The sequence below is a fragment of the Lissotriton helveticus genome, chromosome 6 (assembly GCF_964261635.1).
Source record: "Lissotriton helveticus chromosome 6, aLisHel1.1, whole genome shotgun sequence".
NCBI lineage: Eukaryota > Metazoa > Chordata > Amphibia > Caudata > Salamandridae > Lissotriton > Lissotriton helveticus.
In genome coordinates this window covers 1,875,938,558-1,875,961,725 of record NC_136067.1, presented here as the reverse complement: position 1 = coordinate 1,875,961,725, position 23,168 = coordinate 1,875,938,558, and the positions used below count along the sequence as shown (strand labels likewise).

The 23,168-nt window shown below is 46.1% G+C and overlaps 2 protein-coding genes across 2 annotated transcripts in view; one reads left to right on the top strand and one right to left on the bottom strand.

The window, feature by feature from the left end:
- Window positions 1-23,168, top strand: part of EPRS1 (glutamyl-prolyl-tRNA synthetase 1) — a 961,840-nt gene that overhangs the window by 56,117 nt on the left and 882,555 nt on the right. The window lies entirely within an intron of this gene.
- The window catches only part of IARS2 (isoleucyl-tRNA synthetase 2, mitochondrial), a 532,602-nt gene that overhangs the window by 340,476 nt on the left and 168,958 nt on the right, over window positions 1-23,168 (bottom strand). Inside the window, exon 9 of the mRNA XM_078649801.1 lies at window positions 5,988-6,157. Coding sequence (XP_078505927.1) covers window positions 5,988-6,157 — 170 coding nt within the window. The remainder of the gene's footprint in view (window positions 1-5,987; window positions 6,158-23,168) is intronic.

The window sequence follows — 23,168 nt, the reverse complement described above, 5'->3', positions numbered from 1 at the left end:
AGAGCCAGGGAGAGGTGTTTGTGTGGTGTGCTGCATTTTGGAGAACAAAGATACTCTTTTTAGTTTTGGCTCTAGGGCCTGCATCAGTGACAGGCTGACATCTAACTGCCCCTCTGGTGCAAGGTTTTCACACAGGAAGACTGATCTCTTGGTTCTGATACAGAAGTGGGAGGGGGATCTTGCAGGGAAGTGGGCTTTGATGCATAACAATGGCATGTGTGTCAGACAGGCATAGCTGGATATGTTGTGGGCTTGTACGACTACAAAACTGCCAGAAATGTTAGACAGGGGTTCTCCATTGTCCATGAGTGTGTGGAGGCCATTTCAGAAACCTTCCATATATTAGCCCTGTGCACACCCCTGAAGGTTCTTTTGAAATGTCTATAGATCAGGGTTGGTGCTATTCAATGAATACGTCCAGTTCAACTTACTTTTAACGCTTGTCATGAATCTGTGTAAACTGACCTTGATTGACTTATTCTGCATGCAACTGACATAGAGAGGATCCAACTACTTATACATCGATCCTACCCAAATAATCTTGTTGACATAAGACCTGCATTGTGAAAATTCCTCTGCTCCTGTTGTATTGTTCTGCCACCCTGTACATGAATCCTCCTTAACTTTCTATGTACTGCTCCTACATGCCAGACCCAGCCTACTCTTGCTCTCTCTACCACTTCTCAGTTTCAAGGATACTCTCAATTTAGAGGACCACTGTACTTCATCTTTCATTTGGTCCTCTCATTCTCTATGTGGGTTGCAAGTTTATCATTAGCTGCAGGATTCCTCCAGGAAAGGACATTCCAGAATGTCCTTTCCTGATCATGATTTTGCTTACATTTGTGAAACTTGGACTGCCCTGTATTAGACTTTTCCTGTGCTTTAGGAGAGGCTGCATCTATTCCATTTGGTTATTGGCGGTCCTTTCCCTGTTCTGGGTTCCTTCCGGTCACTTCCTCAGAGATGTTGATTGACTACTTCATAATAGCCCAGGTAGGTAATACCTTTAGAGGGTGGAATGTATGCATATTTTCTATTTGATTTATGCCAAGCTTTTTAAAATAAATCACAACAAAAATGACAGATAGTAACTCGCTTGACAACCTGTAAAACTGAAATGCACATGTACAGGAATTTCCAACAGGCAACAACAGATTAGCCAATTCAGTTAATATGTACAAAAGATATCTAATAATGTCCCATCATGGGCCCCATGCCTTAGGGTGAATTGTGAGGCACTCGCTGGCCTTGTAAACAGATTCCTCCATGTGGGAGTAGCTATTGTTTCACACAAACACACTTCAGCTGGTAACACTGTATGGAATTCCACTTTAAGCTCAACAATCTCTTGTGCTGCCACACAGTCTCCACTGCCACTCTCTGCAACTCACAGTCACATGACTGCTTTCCAGTTCATATTTGTGACACCCTGTTTCGAGGGCCAGGTCTACGGGGCCTCAAGGATGCAGATTGAGGTAATTTGCCTCCGATGTCCCAGGGTCTGTCCGGTTACAGCTCTGCAAACTGGGCCAAGGACACCCCATCAACATTTGACCCTGCGGCAGCGATGGTGAGCAGTCACAGGCTTGTCTGGGAGGTGGTGGGGCGAGGCTCGAGCTCAGGACTCAACAATCACACAACAGTGCAATAACTGATTGTCCAACTCAATGCTTTACTTTCAAGAAAGAAACATTTCTATGCACTCTAAAATGGAACAAAACACACACACACACACTCTAGGCAAGTACAATTTAGTGTCTTTGGGAGCCGAGGTGGAGCTGCACAACTGTCATCTTTCTTTCTTTATGTAGAAGGTACTCTCATAAATTAAAGCAATAGTGTAATTATGGCTCAAGTGCACATCGCCCTCTCCACTGTAAGCTGTGCTCAGCCTCTCAGTTCATTTGCACGGTTCTTACCACCCTTGATGGATTAGTCTGGCCGAGCAACTGCCCACCAGCAGGCTTGTCTTAATCAATGCTGCTGCTGCATGTCTTCAAAGTCTGAAGGCAGAGGTGTTGCTGACAAGAACAGCAGCCCATGTGAAAAAAAGCATCACACAGGAACTGGTGTGCAGGTGCTTAAGGATCAGTGCAGCTCTACATGGGCTGATCTTCCGGCGGGGGTGGCATGAACAGGCTGATCTTTGATTGGCACTGTGGCCATACACAGGCCAATCTTCATGCGGTCATGAAGTAACAGATCTCGTGTGGGCAACAAGGCTGCACACCATTGCAATGTGGCTTAGTTCGAGCAATGGTTCCTCTGGGCACCAAGGCTTAGTACAGGTTCCACTTCTTTAGGACACTATGGGTTAGTAGAGGCCAGGCTGGACTCTGATCACAAAGCAAGCTGGGTATCGGCGATCTTCACGTCGAGTCTGCCCAGCTCCTGCTAGGAACTGCCCTTGAAAAGACTGTAACCTGCCAGCATTGGAGTACATAGCTCTTGCTCTCGCTCCACCGTCGCCCTCTTCGAGAAGCCCCACCAGCTCTGTGGCCACTCTGCTCCATGCTCCTCTTGGACTGTCACTCCTCCTGCAGGGTTGGCAGGCTCTTTTCTTGTTTCAGCAGGCAGACGGTCTTCTAAGTGCGTCAGCAAGGGACTCCGGTGATGTCCCCCGCACCTACCCTGGGTGCACAGCAGCCGTCCAAGTTCTCTGCAGGGTACTCCCTACCTTGGTCACTTGGAGGACTTTGAAATAGAAACAAATGGAATATTGAGGTCCTGTGTTTAAATAGTAACAGTAGAAAGGACATGGGATCCACTATCTGCACTTTCAGACCTGTTTTGGTACGGTTCTATCAAGAGTCCCAGCCAGGCTGCTCTCCAGATACAGCCTTTGTGTAGAATGATAATGCTCATAGCAGGTATCTCCAGCCTGGAGCATCCACAACAGAGGCACACGGAGGCGTGATATGTTTGTACCTGGCTGTCATCAGCCAAACTCAACCAGTGATCAGAGAAAGTCAAAAGGTTGCCCTTCACCTTGGGTTCCCCTTGCGTAACAGTCTGCAGTCCGACATTTCACCCTTTCATCCACCATATGACAGGCACAAGGAAGGCTCATCAGCAGCCCATGGCTCTGAAAAAAGCGTAACTGAATTTCTAACGTAGTCATGCCTGTTCTTCACCCAATTCACAGTCTAGGTCTCCTTCCTACAGCTTCAGGAATGTCAGCATTTTCAAGGAAAACAACCTCTCCGATATCTTGTGCAGAAGGCCAGAACTGGGGTACACAAAATAGATCCCCACAGGCCTCCAATACTCTAACTCACACAGACACGCCATGCCACATGTACCACACAAGCTACACACACAAACATGCACAACATTCACTTGGCATGTTAGTGCTAGAAGTCGTGTAAGTGCATGGAAGCTGAACTTTACACAAGTGGTCCAGTAGGCCTTCACCCCATTGACACAGATAAAAAGGTTTGGCCACAACTATGGATTCACAAAACACAGAATGCTTGAGCCAGTGTTCTACTGTCTGTCAACGAGGGTGTGCAATTACAGAATCTCAACTCTATTTAACATGGAAAGTCTGACAAGGAGTCAAAGAGTGTTGGTTTAATCTTTTCTTTTGTGAATATGGCATGATCCAGTTCCAGATATGAACGAACCAAAGGAAACAATTTTTTAACAGTTGCTGTCAAACACCTTGGGAAGTTTAAATAATGAAAAATTAAAAGGACATGTATTATAAATTGAAATGGCTAACTGATGTGCATGCAGTGGAGAGTGGTAAACAGCAGATTCAGCCAAATTTAACCTTAGATCACCACTTGGTCCTCCATGCAAAACAGAAACCCAAAAATGTATTGAGTCACTAAACAGTAAAAAAAAAGTTCAAGTGCCAACACACATAAGTTAAATAAAAGCTAGGCTGCCCCAATCTGTGACACAGCGAAAATGGATGAATTGTCTCCAAAAGGGAATGTACATCCCAGGAAGAAGAACGGCATTGAAAACTATTACATTTAAGTCCATACATTTTGAAGAGCATCTCTGTAGGGTTTGGGGATCGGAAGCAACATACCCTTTGATGTTTTATTAATTATGGTGGTTTTAACCTTTTATGTTTTGCTTGCACTGTATGTGTACATTCAGACGAAAAGGTTAGCATGTGAATAGTAATATGAACACCTTCAAACATTGCAATATTTTACTCATTAAAATACAATCAGCTGTATTTTCGGACCCAAAATTAAGTTCCTCTTATTTAATATAGTTATAAAGCTGTGCTCAGCCAGTTCATAAAATCCAGTCAAAATAGAGCCAAGACATCACACATGTATGTTCGCTGTCTTAGCACTGTATAGACCAAAGGGGTGTACTACGTTTATCTCTGCAAAGAGGCAAGCACTGGCGGTAGTAGTGGAGGAAAGACAATTGGTTAACGTACAAAAGACTTCGAGACAAAGTGATCTCTCCTACAACCTCACAACAACCGCAACCCCTAGAATTGCCACTTGCTGAGCATTGCACTTCCATCAATCCAAAGAACTGTAAACATTCCACACACAGACTCCAAGGGCCGCACATAAAACACAAACATTAACCCACCAACATGTAGAAGGCTCACCAAATTTGTATTCCTCCAGTACTCTTCACTTTCCCCGTACTACTACTTTTTAACTTCTTCAATACTGTATAGCGTAGACCCATTCATCCTTTTTTCCCTTTTTTTTTTAGTAGCCTTTGTTCATACAATCTCTGCTGTCCTTTTAGTGGATTTAAAAGTGGGTTATCACGTCAACCTTTACATATGGCGGGGCCCTCCTGACATCCACCCTAACCTTTGTTCTTATTTGTTTCTCCTCCACTATGATCAATATGTAGTGAGGTTGATCACCCACTACAATCATACTGGTGGCCAGCCCACTGAAGGGTCTAATTATTCAGTCATGCATTATAACATTACAGTTTTGTAAATATCTGTATCACTATGGAACATGTTTGCAGCTTCAATGTTATCACCATTAACAGACTTACAGCACTCCTAAAACACTCTTTACACATCTTTCTACAACCCAGCAAATAGTACTCAATTCTGATTCTTCGTTTGATTTCTGCCATTTACGAAAAACGCAAAGAAGACACATCAATCCCATCTCTATATCAGGCTCAGTCAGCTTCACTGGAACCAGTTTGGGTCGGTTCCCCTTTCATGTGTCCTGGCCAGGCTACCGACCAGGACAGGCCTCAGTCTGCAGGGATGCAGTGTCCTGCAGAAAAGTCTTCAGGTGGAAGTGCCCCCCCCCCAATAGAAGTACAAAGATGTAAGATCAGGCTGCATTCAGCTATTTACAACCCCTCCTCACAGAGATCTGGAAGAGAGATAAGATTCTGTGAAGTGTCTAAGGGATCCTTTCCTAATAAGATACTGCAGTCTTCTCGCTGTAACCGCAGTGATCTACCTAGTGGCAACTGCAGCCAGTCATTACAGCCCTATATATCAGGAAGGGCCCTGACTCTTATAAAGAAAGCCTGTTTCATCCTTACTCATCATAATGTCTGGTGATGCCAGCAATACATGTGCTGTCTGGTGCAAACCACTTCTTGCTGTGGCCCAGGTTGGGGACTTCCAAAATGGAACTCGCCTGCCTGTATCACTCATGCATGGCACACTATTACGTTTAGCACACACGGACAAGTACAATGCACAGAATGTTGCGTTCAGGATTCAGAATTCATCCTGAGCAGCAGAAGTTTATATGAATAAGCCTGTAAACACGCATTCATATCTCACAGGTAAAAGTCCGTCTATAAATCACCAACCATGGTACATGTGCTGCCACTACCGCGCTCCATGCATGAAACCTGCGACAGGAAACAGGAAACAGTCCCTTCTTAGTAGGAGGGTGTGCTCCCTCATTCTAAATTATGGCGATCAGGCTCATACGCTGCAATAAATACAATTTCATAAAACTAAACCGATCAAAAATTGAACAGATGACAAAAACAAGAGGAGAATATACCACAGGCAGTTGATGCTGCGATGCCACACTGAAATCTTCAATGCCATGAGCGGGAGCTGTGTGAACCAATCCTGTGCCTTTAGCCATGGTCACATGGTTAGCTGGGAGAAGAGGAGACTGTCTCTCTGGTATAGTGGGATGAGCACAGACACCGTTTTCTAAATCTGTACCTGCAAACAAGGATAGAGACCGGATTTCAGGAAAGAATTCACAAACATTATTATGGAAAAACATGTTCTGAAATAAGTTTCATGAATAGTTTTAGAATGTGTAAAATGATTATATAGAAACAAAAGGTCAAAGAAAGACATTAAAGTGTGAATTGCATATGGGTCACATCCTGTTCAAGAATGAAATCTTTCGGAAGAGACTCGCCAGGTTGAGGCCCTAGAACAAACTCCTAGACCTCGCGAGACATATGAACCCCAACACTGACGGTCACTTACTTCACCAGATCGTGTTAACGTGAAGGGAATATCGGACACTGGTAGAGCGTTTAAGTGCGAACCCAGCTCCAGGCCACACAATCCGACTTCACGAGTCTGGGGACAGAGCCGGGAAGCTCCTGGCCTGGCTGGGTAAGAAAGAGAGAGAAGTTACATGGGTGGTCATGATAAGCGAAAAAGAGGGCATACACACAACAGCATCTGCCATAGCGGCCGCCTCTGCCCGCTATTACAGGGACCTCTTTAAAGTCAGGCCCCTAGCAGATGACACTCAAATAGTTACCTTAATGCCAGAGACATCCCCAGTCTACCCGAGACGACCGGACGACCCTTAAAAAAGACCTAATCCTGACGGAAGGGTCAGATGCAATAAATACGCAAAAATCTGGAAAAACCCAGGGTCCGAATGTGCTACAGACGGAATTTATTTAAATGCAATGCTAACTTGCTTGCCCGCATCTCCTGAATATATGTAAGGCAGCACTGTAGGAAGGGACACTTCCACCAGATTGGGGTCAGGCGACAATAGTTGTGACCCATAAGCATGGGAAGCCCCCCCACGGACTGCGGATCATACCGTCCAATATCATTACTCAACTTAGAAACAAAGATCCTGGCCTCCATCCTGGCCACACGCTTGCTGCCAATGATCACCTCCCTTATTTACTGTGACCAATCTGGTTTTATGCCTAAACGAGCCACGTGTGTCAACATCCGTCGCCTGTCCAATTGGTTAGACACCGTCAAGGACAGGTCCGCCCCGCATGTACTCCTCTCTTTAGACGCCGAAAAGGCCTTTGATGCAGTACACTGGCTATTTATGCAACAAGCCCTGCTAAACCTTGGATTTGGCCCCATCTTCATGGCACAGTTGGAACTGCTATACACCAACTCAAGAGCCAGAGTGCACGTCAATGGGGTGATGTCGGCAGAATTCCCGGTGAATAGAGGAACTAGACAGGGTTGCCCTGTATCCCTGCAATTATTCGCCCTCATACTAGAGCCGCTGGTGTGCCTGATCAGGGCACACCTAGAACTAAGCAGGTTTAGAGACGATGCAGGGCTCCTCAGGGACCAGCAGATTTCATTATAATCAGACGACACCTACCGAGACAAGACACTCCCTTTGATTTTGCAATTATTCAAAGACTACGGTAGCCAGTCGTGATACAAGTCAAGCCTCTACTTGGCGGGGGTTCGCTAGATACATACCGACTACAGTGGTTGAGGAGGGCTTCCACTACCTGGAGCTCATATTTGAATTTAATTTATAAAGCGCCCGAATCACCCCAATAGGTTTATCTCCGTGCTATAGGTTACTACAGCCAACCAAGAAAAGAAACAAATCAGAACAGTGAGGTTTTTAGTAACCTTCTAAACTTCAGATAATCTGACGCCAATAAATGGGAAGTTTCACTAATGAAGCAATGTGCCTCAACCACAATATCAAACAAGTCCTAACGGAATTCCGTGAAGATGTGGTGAGGTGGAGAGAGGCTTCCTTTAACACTACTCAGTAAAGCTGCCCTGTATAAAACACACTCCTGAAACAGTTTTACATGTTGCAAAACACATACTGCAGAATACCTGTGACTATCTTCACTGCCATTAATGAGGAACTACGCACGCTCCTATGGAATGGGGGCCACCCGAGAATAGCGTTGCAGATGCTACATCGCAACACATACTGCAGAATACCTGAGACTATCTTCACTGCCATTAATGAGGAACTACGCACGCTCCTATGGAATGGGGGCCACCCGAGAATAGCGTTGCAGATGCTACATCGCAACCAATATAATGGGGGGGATCGCCCTACCAGACATACAGTCCTACTTCCAGGCGGCCCACCTGGTGGTGGTCAACGAATGGGGACACATACCCGGTGGCCACCCCACTTATGCCTTGGAAAGGCTCCAATTCCTACACCACACTTATCTCCACTACATATATGGGGGAAAGGGAACCGGTCTACTATTTCCTGCCAACCAGAGGGCTGTAAAGACCTGGAAGGGGGCAGAATGCCAAATTAAATGGAACAAGAGACTGACTAAGGGAACACCACTTCGGGAGGGCACAAGATTACCGGAAACAGGCTGGCTTCTAGGCTTCAGACACTGGGCTACAGTTGGGATTTGTAGACTGGGCGACATACTAAAAGAAGGGGATCGGATTTCCTTCAAAGCACTCCAATCCGAATATCAGCTAAATGACACCTAAAGATATAAGTACCTGCAGTTACAACATGCCTGGAAAGCAGAGGCGATGGACACCTCCGACATCCCTGAGTTTGCACCACTTGAAGGCAGACTATTACAGGACGAAATTTTCGATAAAGCTGTCTCTGGGACATAAAAAAATACTAATCAATAACATCCCAGATAAGCTGCTATCCCATAGGTCCAATTGCGAAATCACCGTGAGGTAGTTGGAATATACTGACTGGGAAGCGGCCTTAATGCGCCCGAGAGAACTGGCGGTCAGGTTACGGCTATGCTTGGTACAGTTCAAAATCCTACATAGAGTATATTTTGATAGGGAGCACTTGCATGCCATGGAGTGGGCAGAAACCACTAACTGCCTGCGGTGCAAAACAGTACGCGTTACATATTGAATATGCTACTTACCAGTATGCATCTGTTCTTGGCATGTAGGGCTGCTAACATTTATATCTAGTGCATAGATCGCCGCCTAGTGTTGGGTCCGGATGATTGCACATTGTTGTCCTGGAAGAGTCTTCGAAGTATCACGAGATAGGTGGCTCCTCCCCTGGACTACAGTGCGCATGGGCATCGACTCCATCCCCAGATTGTTTTTAGCCATTGTGGCAGAGATGGAGTGAAATAGTGTAAAGGATGTCCATGCTAATGATGAATGCAAGAGAGTATCTGCAGCCGCTACGGGCACCGGGGAGGAGGGCGAGCGATATGAATGTTAGCAGCCCTACATGCCAAGAACAGATGCATACTGGTAAGTAGCATATTCAGTTCGAGGCATGTGGGCTGCTAAATTCATATCTAGTGCATAGAATACACAGCAGTCCCTCCATTAAGGGTGGTTGCCCGTGCCAGCTGCAGAAGCTTGAAAAAGTGTCTTGAGAACAGCCTGTCCTACAGCTGCCTGCTGTTTGGAATGCACATCTACACAGTAATGTTTGGTAAATGTGTGTGGTGTAGACCATGTGGCTGCTCTACAAATGTCCTCTAAGGGAATGTTCCCCAGGAAAGCCATGGAGGCCCCCAATTTGCGTGTGGAGTGCGCCCTTGGGGGTATTGTTAAAGTACGTTTAGCCTTTTGATAACAGATTTGAATGCACTTAACAATCCATCTGGCTATTCCTGCGTTGGAAATGGGGTTGCCTTTGTGCTGTGCTGAGAAGGCAACAAAAAGTTGTTGTGTCTTCCTAAAGTGTTGTGTTCTGTCAATGTAGTACATTAACGCCCTCCTAACGTCTAATGTATGAAGCATTCTTTCTGCTACTGTTTGCGGGTTTTGGAAGAATGCAGGCAGGTCAATAGTTTGGTTGATATGAAACTGTGACACCACCCTAGGAAGGAATTTGGGGTTAGTGCGGAGCACCACCCTGTTGGAATGTATTTGGATGAATGGCTCTTGGATTGTGAGCGCTTGCAGCTCACTAACACGTCTGAGCGATGTGATAGCAATGAGAAAAGCCACTTTCCATGTTAGAAACTGAAGTTCGCAGGAGTGCAGTGGCTCAAAAGGTGGGCCCATCAGCCTAGTGAGGACCACATTGAGGTTCCACACTGGAGCTGGTGGTGTTCTCGGAGGAATGACTCGCTTCAGTCCCTCCAGGAAGGCTTTAATGGCAGGCACCCTGAAAACAGAGAGGTGCTGCCTATTCTGGAGATAAGCCGCTATGGCGGACAAATGTATCCGAATGGAAGCGTACGCTAGATTGCATTTGTAAAGATGTAACAAATAGCAGATGATGTTAGGAATGGATGCATCTAGCGGGTTGATATTGTTGTCTGTACAGTAAATGACAAACCGCTTCCATTTGGCTGCATAGCAAGCTCTGGTAGTGGGCTTTCTTGCCTCCCGGATGATGTCCATGCATTCTGGAGGCAGGTTGAGGTAGCCAAATTCTAAGACTTCAGGAGCCAGATCGCCAGATTGAGCTGTTGTGGATCTGGATGCTGAATGTCGCCATGGTTCTGCGTCAAGAGCCTGGGCGTGAGATGCAGCCTTTGATGCGGTACCACGGAAAGTTCTAGAAACGTGGTGTACCATGGTTGGCGTGCCCATGTTGGAGCAACCAGGATGAGAGTCATCGAGTGTTGCTTCAGTTTTCTTGCCACTAGCGGAATGAGAGGCGCTGGGGGAAAAGCGTACGCAAATTTGCCTGACCAGTTCATCCATATCGCATTCCCTTGCGATTCTGGGTGAGGGAACCTGGCGGCAAAGCTTTGGCATTTTGCGTTTTCCCTTGTGGCAAACAGGTCTATCTCTGGATGACCCCACTGCTGGAAGTACGGGTGGAGTACTGATGGATGTATCTCCCACTCGTGCATTTGATGGCTGTATCTGCTGAGCAGATCCGCCATCTGATTGTCCTTGCCCGGGAGGTGTTCCGCCATGAGGAAAATGTTCCTCTGAATGGCCCACTTCCACATGCTCTGAGCCAGATGAGACAGCTGTGGTGAGTGAGTACCTCCCTGCTTTTGGATGTAGTACATGGCTGTCATGTTGTCCGTCCGGATCAACACCACTTTGTTGCACAAATGTACTTGGAAGGACTTTATCGCCATGAAGATTGCCATCAATTCCAGGTAGTTGATGTGCAACTTCTGCTGCTGGGTGGACCACAGTCCCTGCACAGTGTAGTGGAGCACATGAGCTCCCCACCCTTGGAGAGATGCGTCCGTTGTTAGGATTATCTGTAGCACTGGCTCTTGGAACGGTCGAACCTTGCAAAGGTTGTGTGGATTCCACCAATGCAGAGAGTTGTATGCCCGACCGGTCACCAACACTAGGTCTGTCAGCTGTCCCCGAGCCTGTGTCCACTGATTTGCCAAGCATTCTTGGAGCGGACGCATGTGCAACCTCGCGTGCGGGACTATGAAGATGCAGGAGGCCATCATGCCTATCAACTGCATGAACACTCTCGCTGGCAGGGAGTGTTGCGGTCTGAACCTTTGGATCAGCGACTGAATGTTGTCGACCCTGACTGGGTTTGGCTGAGCCATAGCAGTCAGGGTGTTTATTGTCGCGCCCAGATACTGCCGCACATGGGCTGGTTGAAGGTGCGACTTTGGGTAGTTTAGCGAGAACCCCAGACTGTGAAGGAGTTGAATAGTGTGGGACATGTCTGCGGCGCACTGTTGTTCCGACTTTGCTTGAACAAGCCAGTCGTCTAGGTACGGGTAGACATGTATGTTCTGTCTCCTGAGGTGCGCCGCCACCGTCGCCAGACACTTTGTAAACACTCTGGGGGCAGTAGTCACCCCGAAGGGTAGGACTTTGAACTGATAGTGCCTGTTTTGAATGGTGAGCCTGAGATATTTTCTGTGGGATGGGTGGCGTGGGATGTGGAAATAAGCATCCTTGAGGTCCAAGGTTGCTAGGAAGTCCCCTTGATTTAGCAGGGGGATAATTTGTTGCAGTGTCAGCATGTGAAAGTGTTCTGACAGTATGTACATGTTGAGGGGGCGTAGATCCAGAATAGGCCTGAGGGATCCGTCCTTTTTTGGGATGAGGAAGTACAGGGAATAGACCCCTGTGCCTTCCTCTTCCACTGGTACGAGCTCGATTGCGCCTTTTTGCAGCATCACCAGGACTTCCTGCTGCAATAAGTGCAAGTGCTCTGCCGACATAGGACGGTGTCTTGGGGGAATGTTGGGAGGAGTGGATGTTAACTCCAAACAGTAACCGTACTGGATAAGTTGTTTCACCCACCTGTCTGTGGTGATGGACGTCCAGACTGGCAGGAACTGCTGGAGTCTCCCCCCGACAGGTGTTGTATGGTCGGGGGGCAGTGACAGAGTCACTGTTTGTTGGCGGCAGAGGAACGGGAGTTGTTGTTCCCTCTGCCTCTGCCCTTGGCACTGTTACCTCTGTAACCCCCTCTACCCTGCTTGGGGTACGAGGATTGTGCACCACCCTTTGTGAATTGTGTTTGTTGGCCCAAGTGTCCTCTGGTAACACCACGTGCTCCTGAGCGACGAAAAGTGTTTCCCCTGAATTGTTGTGACTGAAGCGCCTTAGCAGTCTCGTTGTCCTTTTTAATCTTTTCAAGGGTGGTGTCTACATCTGGACCAAACAGTCTGTCAGGATTGACGGGCTGGTTGAGTATTGTAGTTTGAATGTCAGGCTTAAATCCAGATATACGAAGCCAAGCTTGTCGCCTCAACATGACGCTAGTGTTAATTCCCCTAGCCGCTGTATCTGCCACATCAAGTGCACACTTTATTGCAGCGTTTGAGATAAGCTTTCCCTCCTGTATAAGCATTTCGGCTGCTTCCTTAAACTCATCAGGTAGGTGTTGAAGAAGCTGTTCTAGGGGTCATAATGCGCCCTATCGTATCGTGCCAATAGTGCCTGTGTGTTTGCTATACGCCATACATTGGCAGCCTGCGCAGCCACCCTTTTGCCGGATGCCTCAAGCACTTTCGACTCCTTGTCTGGGGGAGGAGCTTCACCCGTTGTTTGGGAGTTTGCCCTCTTGCGGGCATTGGCGACCACCGAGTCCAGAGGCAACTGTCCTCGAATATATGCAGGATCTCCAGGTGCTGGCCTGTATTTTTTCTCGATACGTGGGTTCACCACTCTTGCCCTGGTAGGTTCTTTAAAGATCTCTGGGGCATGTTTAAGGACACCTTTGAGCATAGGAAGAATTTTAACTGTTCTTTCTGAGACAGAGAAAGTGTCAAACAAAAAATCTTCCTCCACCGGGTCAGCATGCATGTCCACATCATGATTTGCTGCTGCCCGTTCTATTAAAGCATTAAATGCTGCAGAATCCTCTGTTGGAGATGTACGTGCCCCAAAACCCTGTGGATCTTGTACCACCTGATGTCCACCTTGGTCCCCAGTGTCGTCATATGAGTCCTGTTGAACATCAGGGTCATTGTCAACTGGGAAATTGTATTGGTCATCTTGTTCATCATCCTCTCCTCCTGATTGGTTGGGGGAAGGAGATGGACTTCTCCTTGGTGGTGGCAGAATAGGTTCAACAAGGGCAGGAATGTCCTGTGCCGGCCTCTTCTTCTTTAGTGGAATAACATAGGATTCCAGTGGTTGGGAAGTGATTTTCCTTTTGTAGAGGGTCAATTTCCCTGTTTGGGCATCGATGTAATGCTCAGATTGTTCTTCTGAGGCTTGATGTTGATCCGAGCGGCCCTTTTGCGTCGAAGGATCTGACGGGTTAGCGATTGTCGGCACCGATCTCGGTGCAAATGCTTTCGGTGCCACCTTAGGTGGCAGAGTGTAGAGCAGCTTGGTCGAGGTCTTTGGAGGTGGGTCGACCGGCTTTGGAGCCGATGGCGTGGGAGCCGGAGACGGCAAAGTCTTCTCCCGAATCCGTTTGAGGGAGTCGGTGACCTGCTTTGTGAAGGAGGCAGAGGGTTTGGTAACCGACGGCCGATGTTCGGTGGCGTCGGAGTCCCTCGGTGTGGACGAGATTTGCGTCGACGATTCTTCGGTTGCAACGTGTCGCGTCTCCGTTGGAGGCTTTGGCGCCGACGCCGTTGCTGCAGATCCGGCATCCTTGTGCCGATGCTTAGTGCCTGCGGCCTTCGGGTCTTGGCTTTTAGTCGACTTAGATTCGACTGCGCGTTTACTTGATGGCGCCGTAGGAGCGTCCGAAGGCGTGTCAACAGTCTTCGATGTGCTCGACACTTGGACGGCCTTCTTAGAGGATGGTTCCTTGTGCACCTTTTGCGACGCTGTCGACTCGACAGGCTTCTTCGACTTCGGTGGTCCGGAGGGCGACGGAGTCGATGAAGGAGCAGGCTTCGATACTTTTTGTTGGACGTCGGCCATTTTAGGTGTTGTCGAATCCGAAGGTTTCGGTTTCGATTTTGGCTGGACGTCGGCCATCTTTGGTGCCGTCGAATCCGATGCTTTTGGTTTCGGTTTCGATATCTGAAATGGCGGCTCCGCTTGAGTGTCCGTGGCCGGGCCAGAAGGCGGGGCCGGGTATAGCGGTGCAGGGTCGTGGGTAAGGCCGAGTGGCGATCCCGTGACCTGAGCCTGAGTAATGTAGACTTCGGGGCATAGCTCTTCCTCTGAGCTATCTTCCGCGGCCCCATAAACTTCTTCGTCGTCCCCTACCTCCTCGACGTATTCAAGGTCTTGGCCCTGTTCCTCGACATGTTCCTCGGGATCGGCCTGGACCTCCGTCGATGGTGGTGAAATCTGGAGATGATGGCTACCGCCTTCTTCCGCGGGGTCGTCGAATATGTCGTCTGGTGCCGGCGCCGTTCGTTGGGCCTCGAGGCGCGCCGCGCGCCGATGCTTGAGCGTCTTCTTGGACCTGAACTTAGAGCAGGCCATGCAGTTTTCTTCGTTGTGGTCCGGTGATAGGCATTTATTACAGACCGGATGCACATCAATATGTGGATATTTGGATCCACAGACGGGGCAGAACTTGAACGGGCTCCGCTCCATGTTAAGTTCGTCGGGTCTTGCTGCGACGAGAGGGCCTCGATGTCCGCAGAGTTACTCGACTCCGCAGAATTCCGGCTCAGAGAGTCGGACGATGCTCGAGACCGTACGCAAACAATACCGACGCAGGTAACGAAGGCCTTTTGGCCTTTAGAACAAAGTATTTTCGGTTCCGACACGGAGACGTCGAAACCACATCCGAACCCAATGGCGGAAAAAAACAATCTGGGGATGGAGTCGATGCCCATGCGCACTGTAGTCCAGGGGAGGAGCCACCTATCTCGTGATACTTCGTAAACTCTTCCAGGACAACAATGTGCAATCATCTGGACCCAACACTAGGCGGCGATCTATGCACTAGATATGAATTTAGCAGCCCACATGCCTCGAACATACACACACAATGTGGGAATGTCAACATGGAGAACTATTGGTCCTAGATACTAAGGGAATTAACAGGGGCCCAATTCTCTGTGGATGCCAAACACGTTCTGCTGGATGTTTCCACAAAGTAAACCTCCCACGCAGTAAACTCCTACTATGTACCTTAGGGCTGGTGGTCGCCAAAAGGGACATTGCCTGATACTGGGGAGCCCCTGATCTCCCCACGTTGGCGGAGTGGAGAGTGAGTATGGACCAGGACAGTGTGACATATAAAGCATGGAGATGCCCGAACAAGTTTACCAAGATCTGGACCCCCTGGTTGAGTTACTATGGTCTTGAGATGGAGAGTGACAAAACGAGAGAGCCCCCCATGTGCCTGAACCAGAGGTGTGAGAGGAGACTGGGGCGGCTGACCTCTCCCTGGCCCAGAGCCTACACCGCATAGTGGGGTGTGATAGGACACTTTGTCTCGTGCTCGATATCCTGTTGAATGGTTGTATTTACATTAATGCTGCTCAATAATGCTGACATTCGTTCTTGAAACGTCAAGTATGCTAAGTACAATGTATGTGTTTCAATGCACTGGCTAACTTTGTGTTAATAAAAACAGTTTTAAAAAAAGAAAATTAAACCTTTTAGTTATAATTTAAGAAATTCACCATTATAAAGAACCCTATATGTACCAAGTCAGGCAAATTTTTCAGTACTACCCAAATATAAGATATCGGAAATCACACATTCCTCAATCCACTGCTCAAATAAACACTAATGTGAGAAGATCTTCAAAAAAAGGCTCATGTAGCTCTGTTAATTCTGCTAAACAGGTTGAACTGAAAGCACAACAAAGGTCAGGGTCCTGTAATCTGAACAAGTCTTTGGTGGCTTGACAGTATTTGTGTTTGATCAATGTTACAGGTCCATCAGCAGCGACATTTACAATGTAGTTACTATAATAATAATTATCTATCACTGAGTAATCTCAAAATAGAACTTGGTTTCCTCGGGCTACACCTCTATCCTGATAAATACCTAACCACTACTTCAAAATTGTGGCCAATGTTCACTGTACCTTAGGCTTGACCTTTGACAATAGAATAATAATCAAGAATGGACGCAGAGGAATTGAAGTGAATTGCCATCAACATAAGTAATCTACTAGAAGTGTTATGAGCTAATGCATCTGTTAACAAGAAATTTCTTCCTGTTTTATTTTATGCAAAGAAGATATTAACGCGAAACTTCTAACTATGAATTTTGGAATATGAAGATGCTGATAATGTAATAATTTTTAAAAAACACGCTTGCTACTTTCCAAGAGTCACCCCAAGTGGTCTTCCAAGTGGAAAAGCGATAAACTATTAATAAAAGACGGACTGAGTTAGTAATAAAGTAATCTGTCCATACTAAGAATTCTGTTATCTCTAGAAATAAAATTTGAGTCTTTAGGATTGCAATTAATGCATTACACAATGACGAGGATGGAAAAATATGAGCTTGAGCCACACATATAATCACCCCCATTGTTCTAGGCTGTACATTATCAAGCACATTCACTGCATATTATTTGCCACTTCCACACACCCTTGCCTAGGTCTTCCTCTTTCTTCTTTTAACCCCTACCGCGCTACCGCATTTTCCCGCTGTGCGCTGAAAAAAAGAATGGCTTGTTTATGACAAAGCCAGCTCGTCATCCGCGCAGCGCAGGTAACGTTGATGACGAGCTGACTTTGTCATCAGCACCGAAGGGGTTAAAGATGACTTTTATAGCTCTCCTTAGGCCAGGGCTTGAAAGTCGTCACGCTACAACACCTGTCAATTATTAAAGCATATCCCAAAACATCATTTATCGTTGACCCTTGCTTCCCGATGGACCTATCAAGGAGGTCATCATCCTTCAGAGAGCTATTGTCTTTATTCTTTCTACGAGGCATTGTTGGCTTTCTAGGTAGTAGGGTTAGCAGAGAGGGCACACCTTCTGGGCTGCTCAAATTTTTTTTCCCGTCTGTCTTCCTGCTGAAAAGGAGGAGAGACAGGAAGGGGGCCTGTCCCTGGTAGCAGGAGAGGCTGGGGGTGACATAACAAAGGCGGCAAGGCCTTTGAAGCTCCTCTGCCAAAGATGGCGCTTCCTGAACTGGGGGGAGGTGTGACCACCTCTGCCCAGGAAAGGCTTTGTTTCTGGGCTCCGGTAGTGAAGTCTCCCACCCAGGGGTCCAGAAACATGTCTTGTGGTGGCAGGTTGGTGTTTACCAGTCAGGGAACCCACCAGAGGCTGATCGTTTTTCAGGGGGCATCGCTAAGATGCCCTCTAAATGCATGGTATAATAAATCCCACACTGGCATCAGTGTGGGCTTATTATGCTGAGAAGTTTGATACCTAACTTCCCAGGATTCAGTAAAGCAAATATGGTGCTGTGGAGTTTGTAATGACAAACTCTCAGACCATATACTCTTTATGACTTTACTGCACTTACAGTGTCTAATAATGGACTTAGACACTGTAGGGGTACAGTGTACATGCAACTGTACACTCACCTTTGGTATAGTGCGCACAGCTAGAGGGGTGTCTTACCTATATCATAGGCAGTGGGTTGCAGGCATGGCACACAGCAATGGCAGTGTGTGTCTGTGTGTTAAGGTACAGGACCTCTAAGGGTGGCACAATGTGCTACTGCCCTTAGAGGTATTCCCTGATCACAGTGCCCTTGGTGCCCATGGTACCATTTACAAGGAACTTACATATGGCCAGAGAGGTGTCAATTGGTAGTACAAAAGTACAATTTTGGAAAAGTACACAGGCCCTAGGAACCTGATTGGCAGGGATCAAGGGCACATCAAGTCAAAGTGCATCAGAAATCTGGCAAAAAGTGTGTGAGTGGGAGGGGGTGTCTTGCAACAGAAACCCAGCTTTCTACACCAACCAAAAGATAGGATAAGGATGTCACCTGTCATCAACTCTAGAACGGCGGACGACCTATAGAAGTTGATAGTAACTGAATTCTAAAATGCTTGAGGGGAATTGGTTCTCCTTTGCAGCTTCAGGGACCGGTCAACTGGGATAGTGGACATATATCATTGCAGGATTTTAACCACCTCCACAGACACAAATATTTTGCACATGCGAGTCTCTGAGACTATCCTGAGAGCAGATAGTTGCAACACTGAACATGGTGGTAAATAGGGACTTTAGTTGTACACCGGAATCATGCATACGGGGACTAATTTGCACTCCTACAGTAAATAGAATCAACTCTAGACTAATTTATCTAGCTCTAATATTAGCCAAGAGGTTCATTGTTATGCAATGGAAAGCGAAGAGAGCACCTGCACTAGCACAATGGCAGAGAGATGTCAGTAAATGGATTAGGAGCTAGCATGCCCTACCAAAGAAGTAAGAGTGACAGGGCATTAGGAAATACCCCATGGTAGAATAATGGAGTGAGATTCTTACAGTGTTCTAACACCTTGAGCCAGCCCCAATACACTTGGTAGTAACACTGATGGAGGTACAGCTTAAAATCAATGGTAGAATCTATCATTAGAATGGCTATCTAAGTGGCATAACACATCCAGAGGGATATACATGTTCAGTGGCAGGATCAGTTCTTTGGTTACAGTTTGATATCACAGTACTCTTTCTACAGTTTTAAAATATATATATATCTGATGCTACCAACTCTACAGTCCAAAACACCAATGCAGAGATTTGGAATGACAAGAATACAATGGTAAATAAGATACGCACATAGGCATATAATTCTTTACAATGGTATTCTTTCCACTTTTGAGTGCTGTGAACTGTTAATACTAAAAATGTAATTAAAAGATTTTTTTTAAATCAGTGCCTTCCAAGCTGCATGTGGTAGATATCCGCCCTCAATCACTGTACCTCTACTCTTGGGGGCAGATGATCTAGACGTGCACGAAAGAACTCCTGCTGGAGTCCTTACTGTGCCAGGCATCTTTCCAGTTGGCATTTCTGAAAGTGCTCCCCAAGTCTCCCGGACTTTTTGCAGCTCTTGTTCTGTGTGTCATCCATTCCTATTAGGAATCCATTTTGCCTGTTGTATTTCTATCCATTGTGTCATATATCTTTCTATAATACTCATAGAAAATCTTTTGTAATTCCTTCCTGAGTGCACTGTAGGGTACCCTGTTTATCTACGACTGCAATTAGCGGGTTTCACAGTCTCAGTGCTGGTCAACCATGCTAATAATCTTCCAGCCTTAACAAGAGATGTAATTAAATTTAACACCCTTTTGCATTTGAAATTGGTATGATTAAACAAAAATGTAAAATATCTCTGAAGTTAAAACATAATTAGTGGTTTAGTTCCACCGCTCAGTGATTACTTTACCCAAAACCACTCTACAGCTCTTGCTATTTCATGTACGCAAGGTGAAAATGTTACCTCATAATTTGAAAAGGTTTTGATTTGATTGAGAGTAGTAGAACTTTAGACTTCCTCAATAATGTGCTACTTGGCCTCCTTTATATGCTTTAGTCGGTTACAAAGAAGCACACAGTGGGTCGCACGTTTTACTGAACTGTAATTTCAATCCTAGCAGTTCATGAGATATCTTTTCCATGCCCTGAAAATTCCATAGCGTATGCTACCAGCGTAGAATGTCAAGTGTAGAAGGGCCACTATGTTTGCTAGGAATTATCTAGTTGGCTGTCAGTAATTAAAGAAGAACTTTCACGGTTCCTCTGGTGCACCCGATTGTGTTCCCAATATTCATGCCAATAGAATACCAGTTGGAACAGAAGGTAATGTGATTGCTGTAATCTGTTCACTGGGTAAACACACGAAGGGGCAACCCAGTGTCCCTTGGAACCTGGGTTAATATATGGACACTGAGAAATTGATGGATTCAGAACAATTACTCATACATTCTTTCCCTTACACTTTTTGAGGTAAGGGTACACACATTCTTTCTCCTTTTATGGACATGATACACTGTGGATATACTTGAATTCATTACTAATAATGAATATATCCTTTGTTGTAGGTGTCTGCTTGTATTGTCCTGATGAAGACTCTGTTGAAATTGTACTTTGGGGTTCGAAACGTTGATGTGTTGTTCAGTTGACTTCATATTAATAAGTGCCATTTCTTGGGCCCTGAACACAGGGCTGCATCATTTTTTGAAACTGTGCAACTATAAGTCAGCAGTATATGCTTTTTATCAGTGCACTCCTTGTTCACTGTATTTTTCACTAGTCACTACACTGTGCCGTTCACCAATAGCACCTACGTTCACAGTTTTGTGAAGTGTTTGAATAATTGTGCAGAATACTTTTTATATGTTTATATTCTTCACAGGATTGTGCAGAACAGGATACATGGGTATCCAATAAACCAATGTTCAATTCCAAATCCAACTCTTGACCATGAGTACCTATCTTTGCCTAGGAAGCACAGACTCAAGCTTCCCTAAAGGGTGGGAATGATCATTCCCTTTGCAAAACACTGGTGTCATGTTCCATGTGCCATTGCAGTAGTCTTTTAACGCTGGTGCCATGCTTGCTAGCACAGGGCCCCTTTGATGATATCATGCATAATAACCTCCAACTCTCTCTCTCCACCAAGTCTTGGAACCAACAATGCTTCTATTTCCTAGTTTGTGATAGTACCATCTCTATAGTAGAGACAGGAGAGGAGTCTCTCAAATTGTCTCAGTTCTCATTTCCCCTTCTTTCATAGCAGGAAGTATCGCTCAATATGAGTTTATCAGAAGCTTTCAGACTAAATGTAATTGAAATCTCGTCAACTCTACTCAAATTGCTTTATGTGGTCCCACTAGATTATGTCAACATATACTATTAACACACCTTTCCACAATCCAGTACATGAACCCTTGTCTATCACAACCTGGTAAAAAATCTGGGTTCCCGAACAGTAGGGTAGAGGGAGACGGGAAATTAGTCAGACATCTTTTAATGCTTATGAGTTGAAGACTGCCAGAGTAGATCTGGTAACTGGGGTGATGTTAATCCCTTTTGCTCCTCTTAAGCCATGAGGTTCCTCAAAGGGAACGTCCTGCCAGACCAGAGCATGGTACACAGAGCACCAGTGTTGCTTAGTATCAGATCTGGACCATTCTAACAAATCCTAACTGGACCGCCTGAATATACACCATGAAAATGGGTATTCCTAGGAGTCCCACATGATGTCTCATTTCCAGTTTCAGCACTATATGCAATCTTTTCCCCCTATTGTAAAAGCTATAAAGACGCAGGTCATGGTCAACGAAGAAGCAACCCTAAGAAAGGGGAAAAGGAATGGTTTGAAACAGGTATAACAGTTTTGTTAGGACCATCACTTTGATAGTGGCTATCCGAAACATCCAAGAGAGAGGATGTGTGCCACCGTTAAAGGGTCCCGCTAACTTCAACTAACAAAGGATGGGTTCCAATTTAGGTAAAGGTAATCAGCAAAGGAGTTAAACCATGGGGAAGAACAACTCAAAAGTTCATTGAGATGGCTTCTAATGAGAGGTAGTCAGAGTCTTGTGAGGTATCACACTAAAAGCAGATCTTGAATCAAAATAATAGGAGACAAGCCTACTCTGTCCACTGCTTCAAGTGAATGGTAGTATTATTTTAAATAATGTGGTTTCCGTTTCATAGATTAGACAACTGGATTATGGAATGACAAAAGGGGTCTAGCTGTGAGAAGTCTGACATTCCTCAGTTTTACCAAGCATCATTTATGTAATAGTAGGGTTGTTGACTGGTATGCAGGTGCAAGTGATTCTGGGATTGAAAGTGACCCACGGAAGAAGGGAATTATTGAAACAAATAGCTCTCTGCATGTATCTTTTTTAATCCCTGAAATTCCAGCAGCACTTGATGTCAGATTCTCATTATGGTTTGAAAGCTACTGTAGGGAGTGGAGGGGTTGAAACTAGCCAACTTGGACCCTACGGGGTTCTGGTGCAGCAGCAACAACCTCCGGGTTAAAGTTTGTTGACTGACTTGGCAGAGGGCATTTTTGTTTGCATGAAGCCTCCATGCAGCTCCCTGAAGCAGTGGCAGACACCACTTTTGCATGTCAGGAAAAAAACAGAGGCGCAAGGCACTTCTCCAAGACCTGGAAAATGTCCATCTATGCTGGCAGTGTCACCTCCAGAGTGACATACACGTCAGGCTGAATCTGCACAGGGAGGAGCGCCACAGTGCCAATGCACATACTGGATTGCTGGGAGAAGTGCGGGGCCTGACATTCTAGAGTGTCTCGAGCATTATTGGGGCCCAATGGCTGGGCTCCACAGATGTTGCAGGAGAGGGAGCGCTGTGCTGTTAATCACGTAGGACTGGGGCTACAGGGCCCATTACAACCAGCAGCAAAGTGAGCACAGACAAGTTAAACTATTCGATGGGAGGGGGGGCAGCTTGAAACATGCACAAGTTGAGCAAGGCCAAAATAAAATTAAATATTAATTTATAAAAACAAGCACTACTACTCTGTAAGGTAACAAGCAGAGACTGACATAGAAATTCTAGTTTAAAGAGCCATGTTTTAAGGGTAATACTGAAAGTAAGTAGGTAGGTCAGTTTCCTTCTTCAGACAGATCTGGCCCATCTAGAGGGTGCCACTGTACATTGGTTCTCTTCACAAGGTATCCGAAAGAGCACAAGCCCAAGTCCCCTACAGAAAAGCAGAGTTATTTATGCTCTAATCCTTTATTGTGAAGAGACGGAGAAGGGTCACGGTGACCC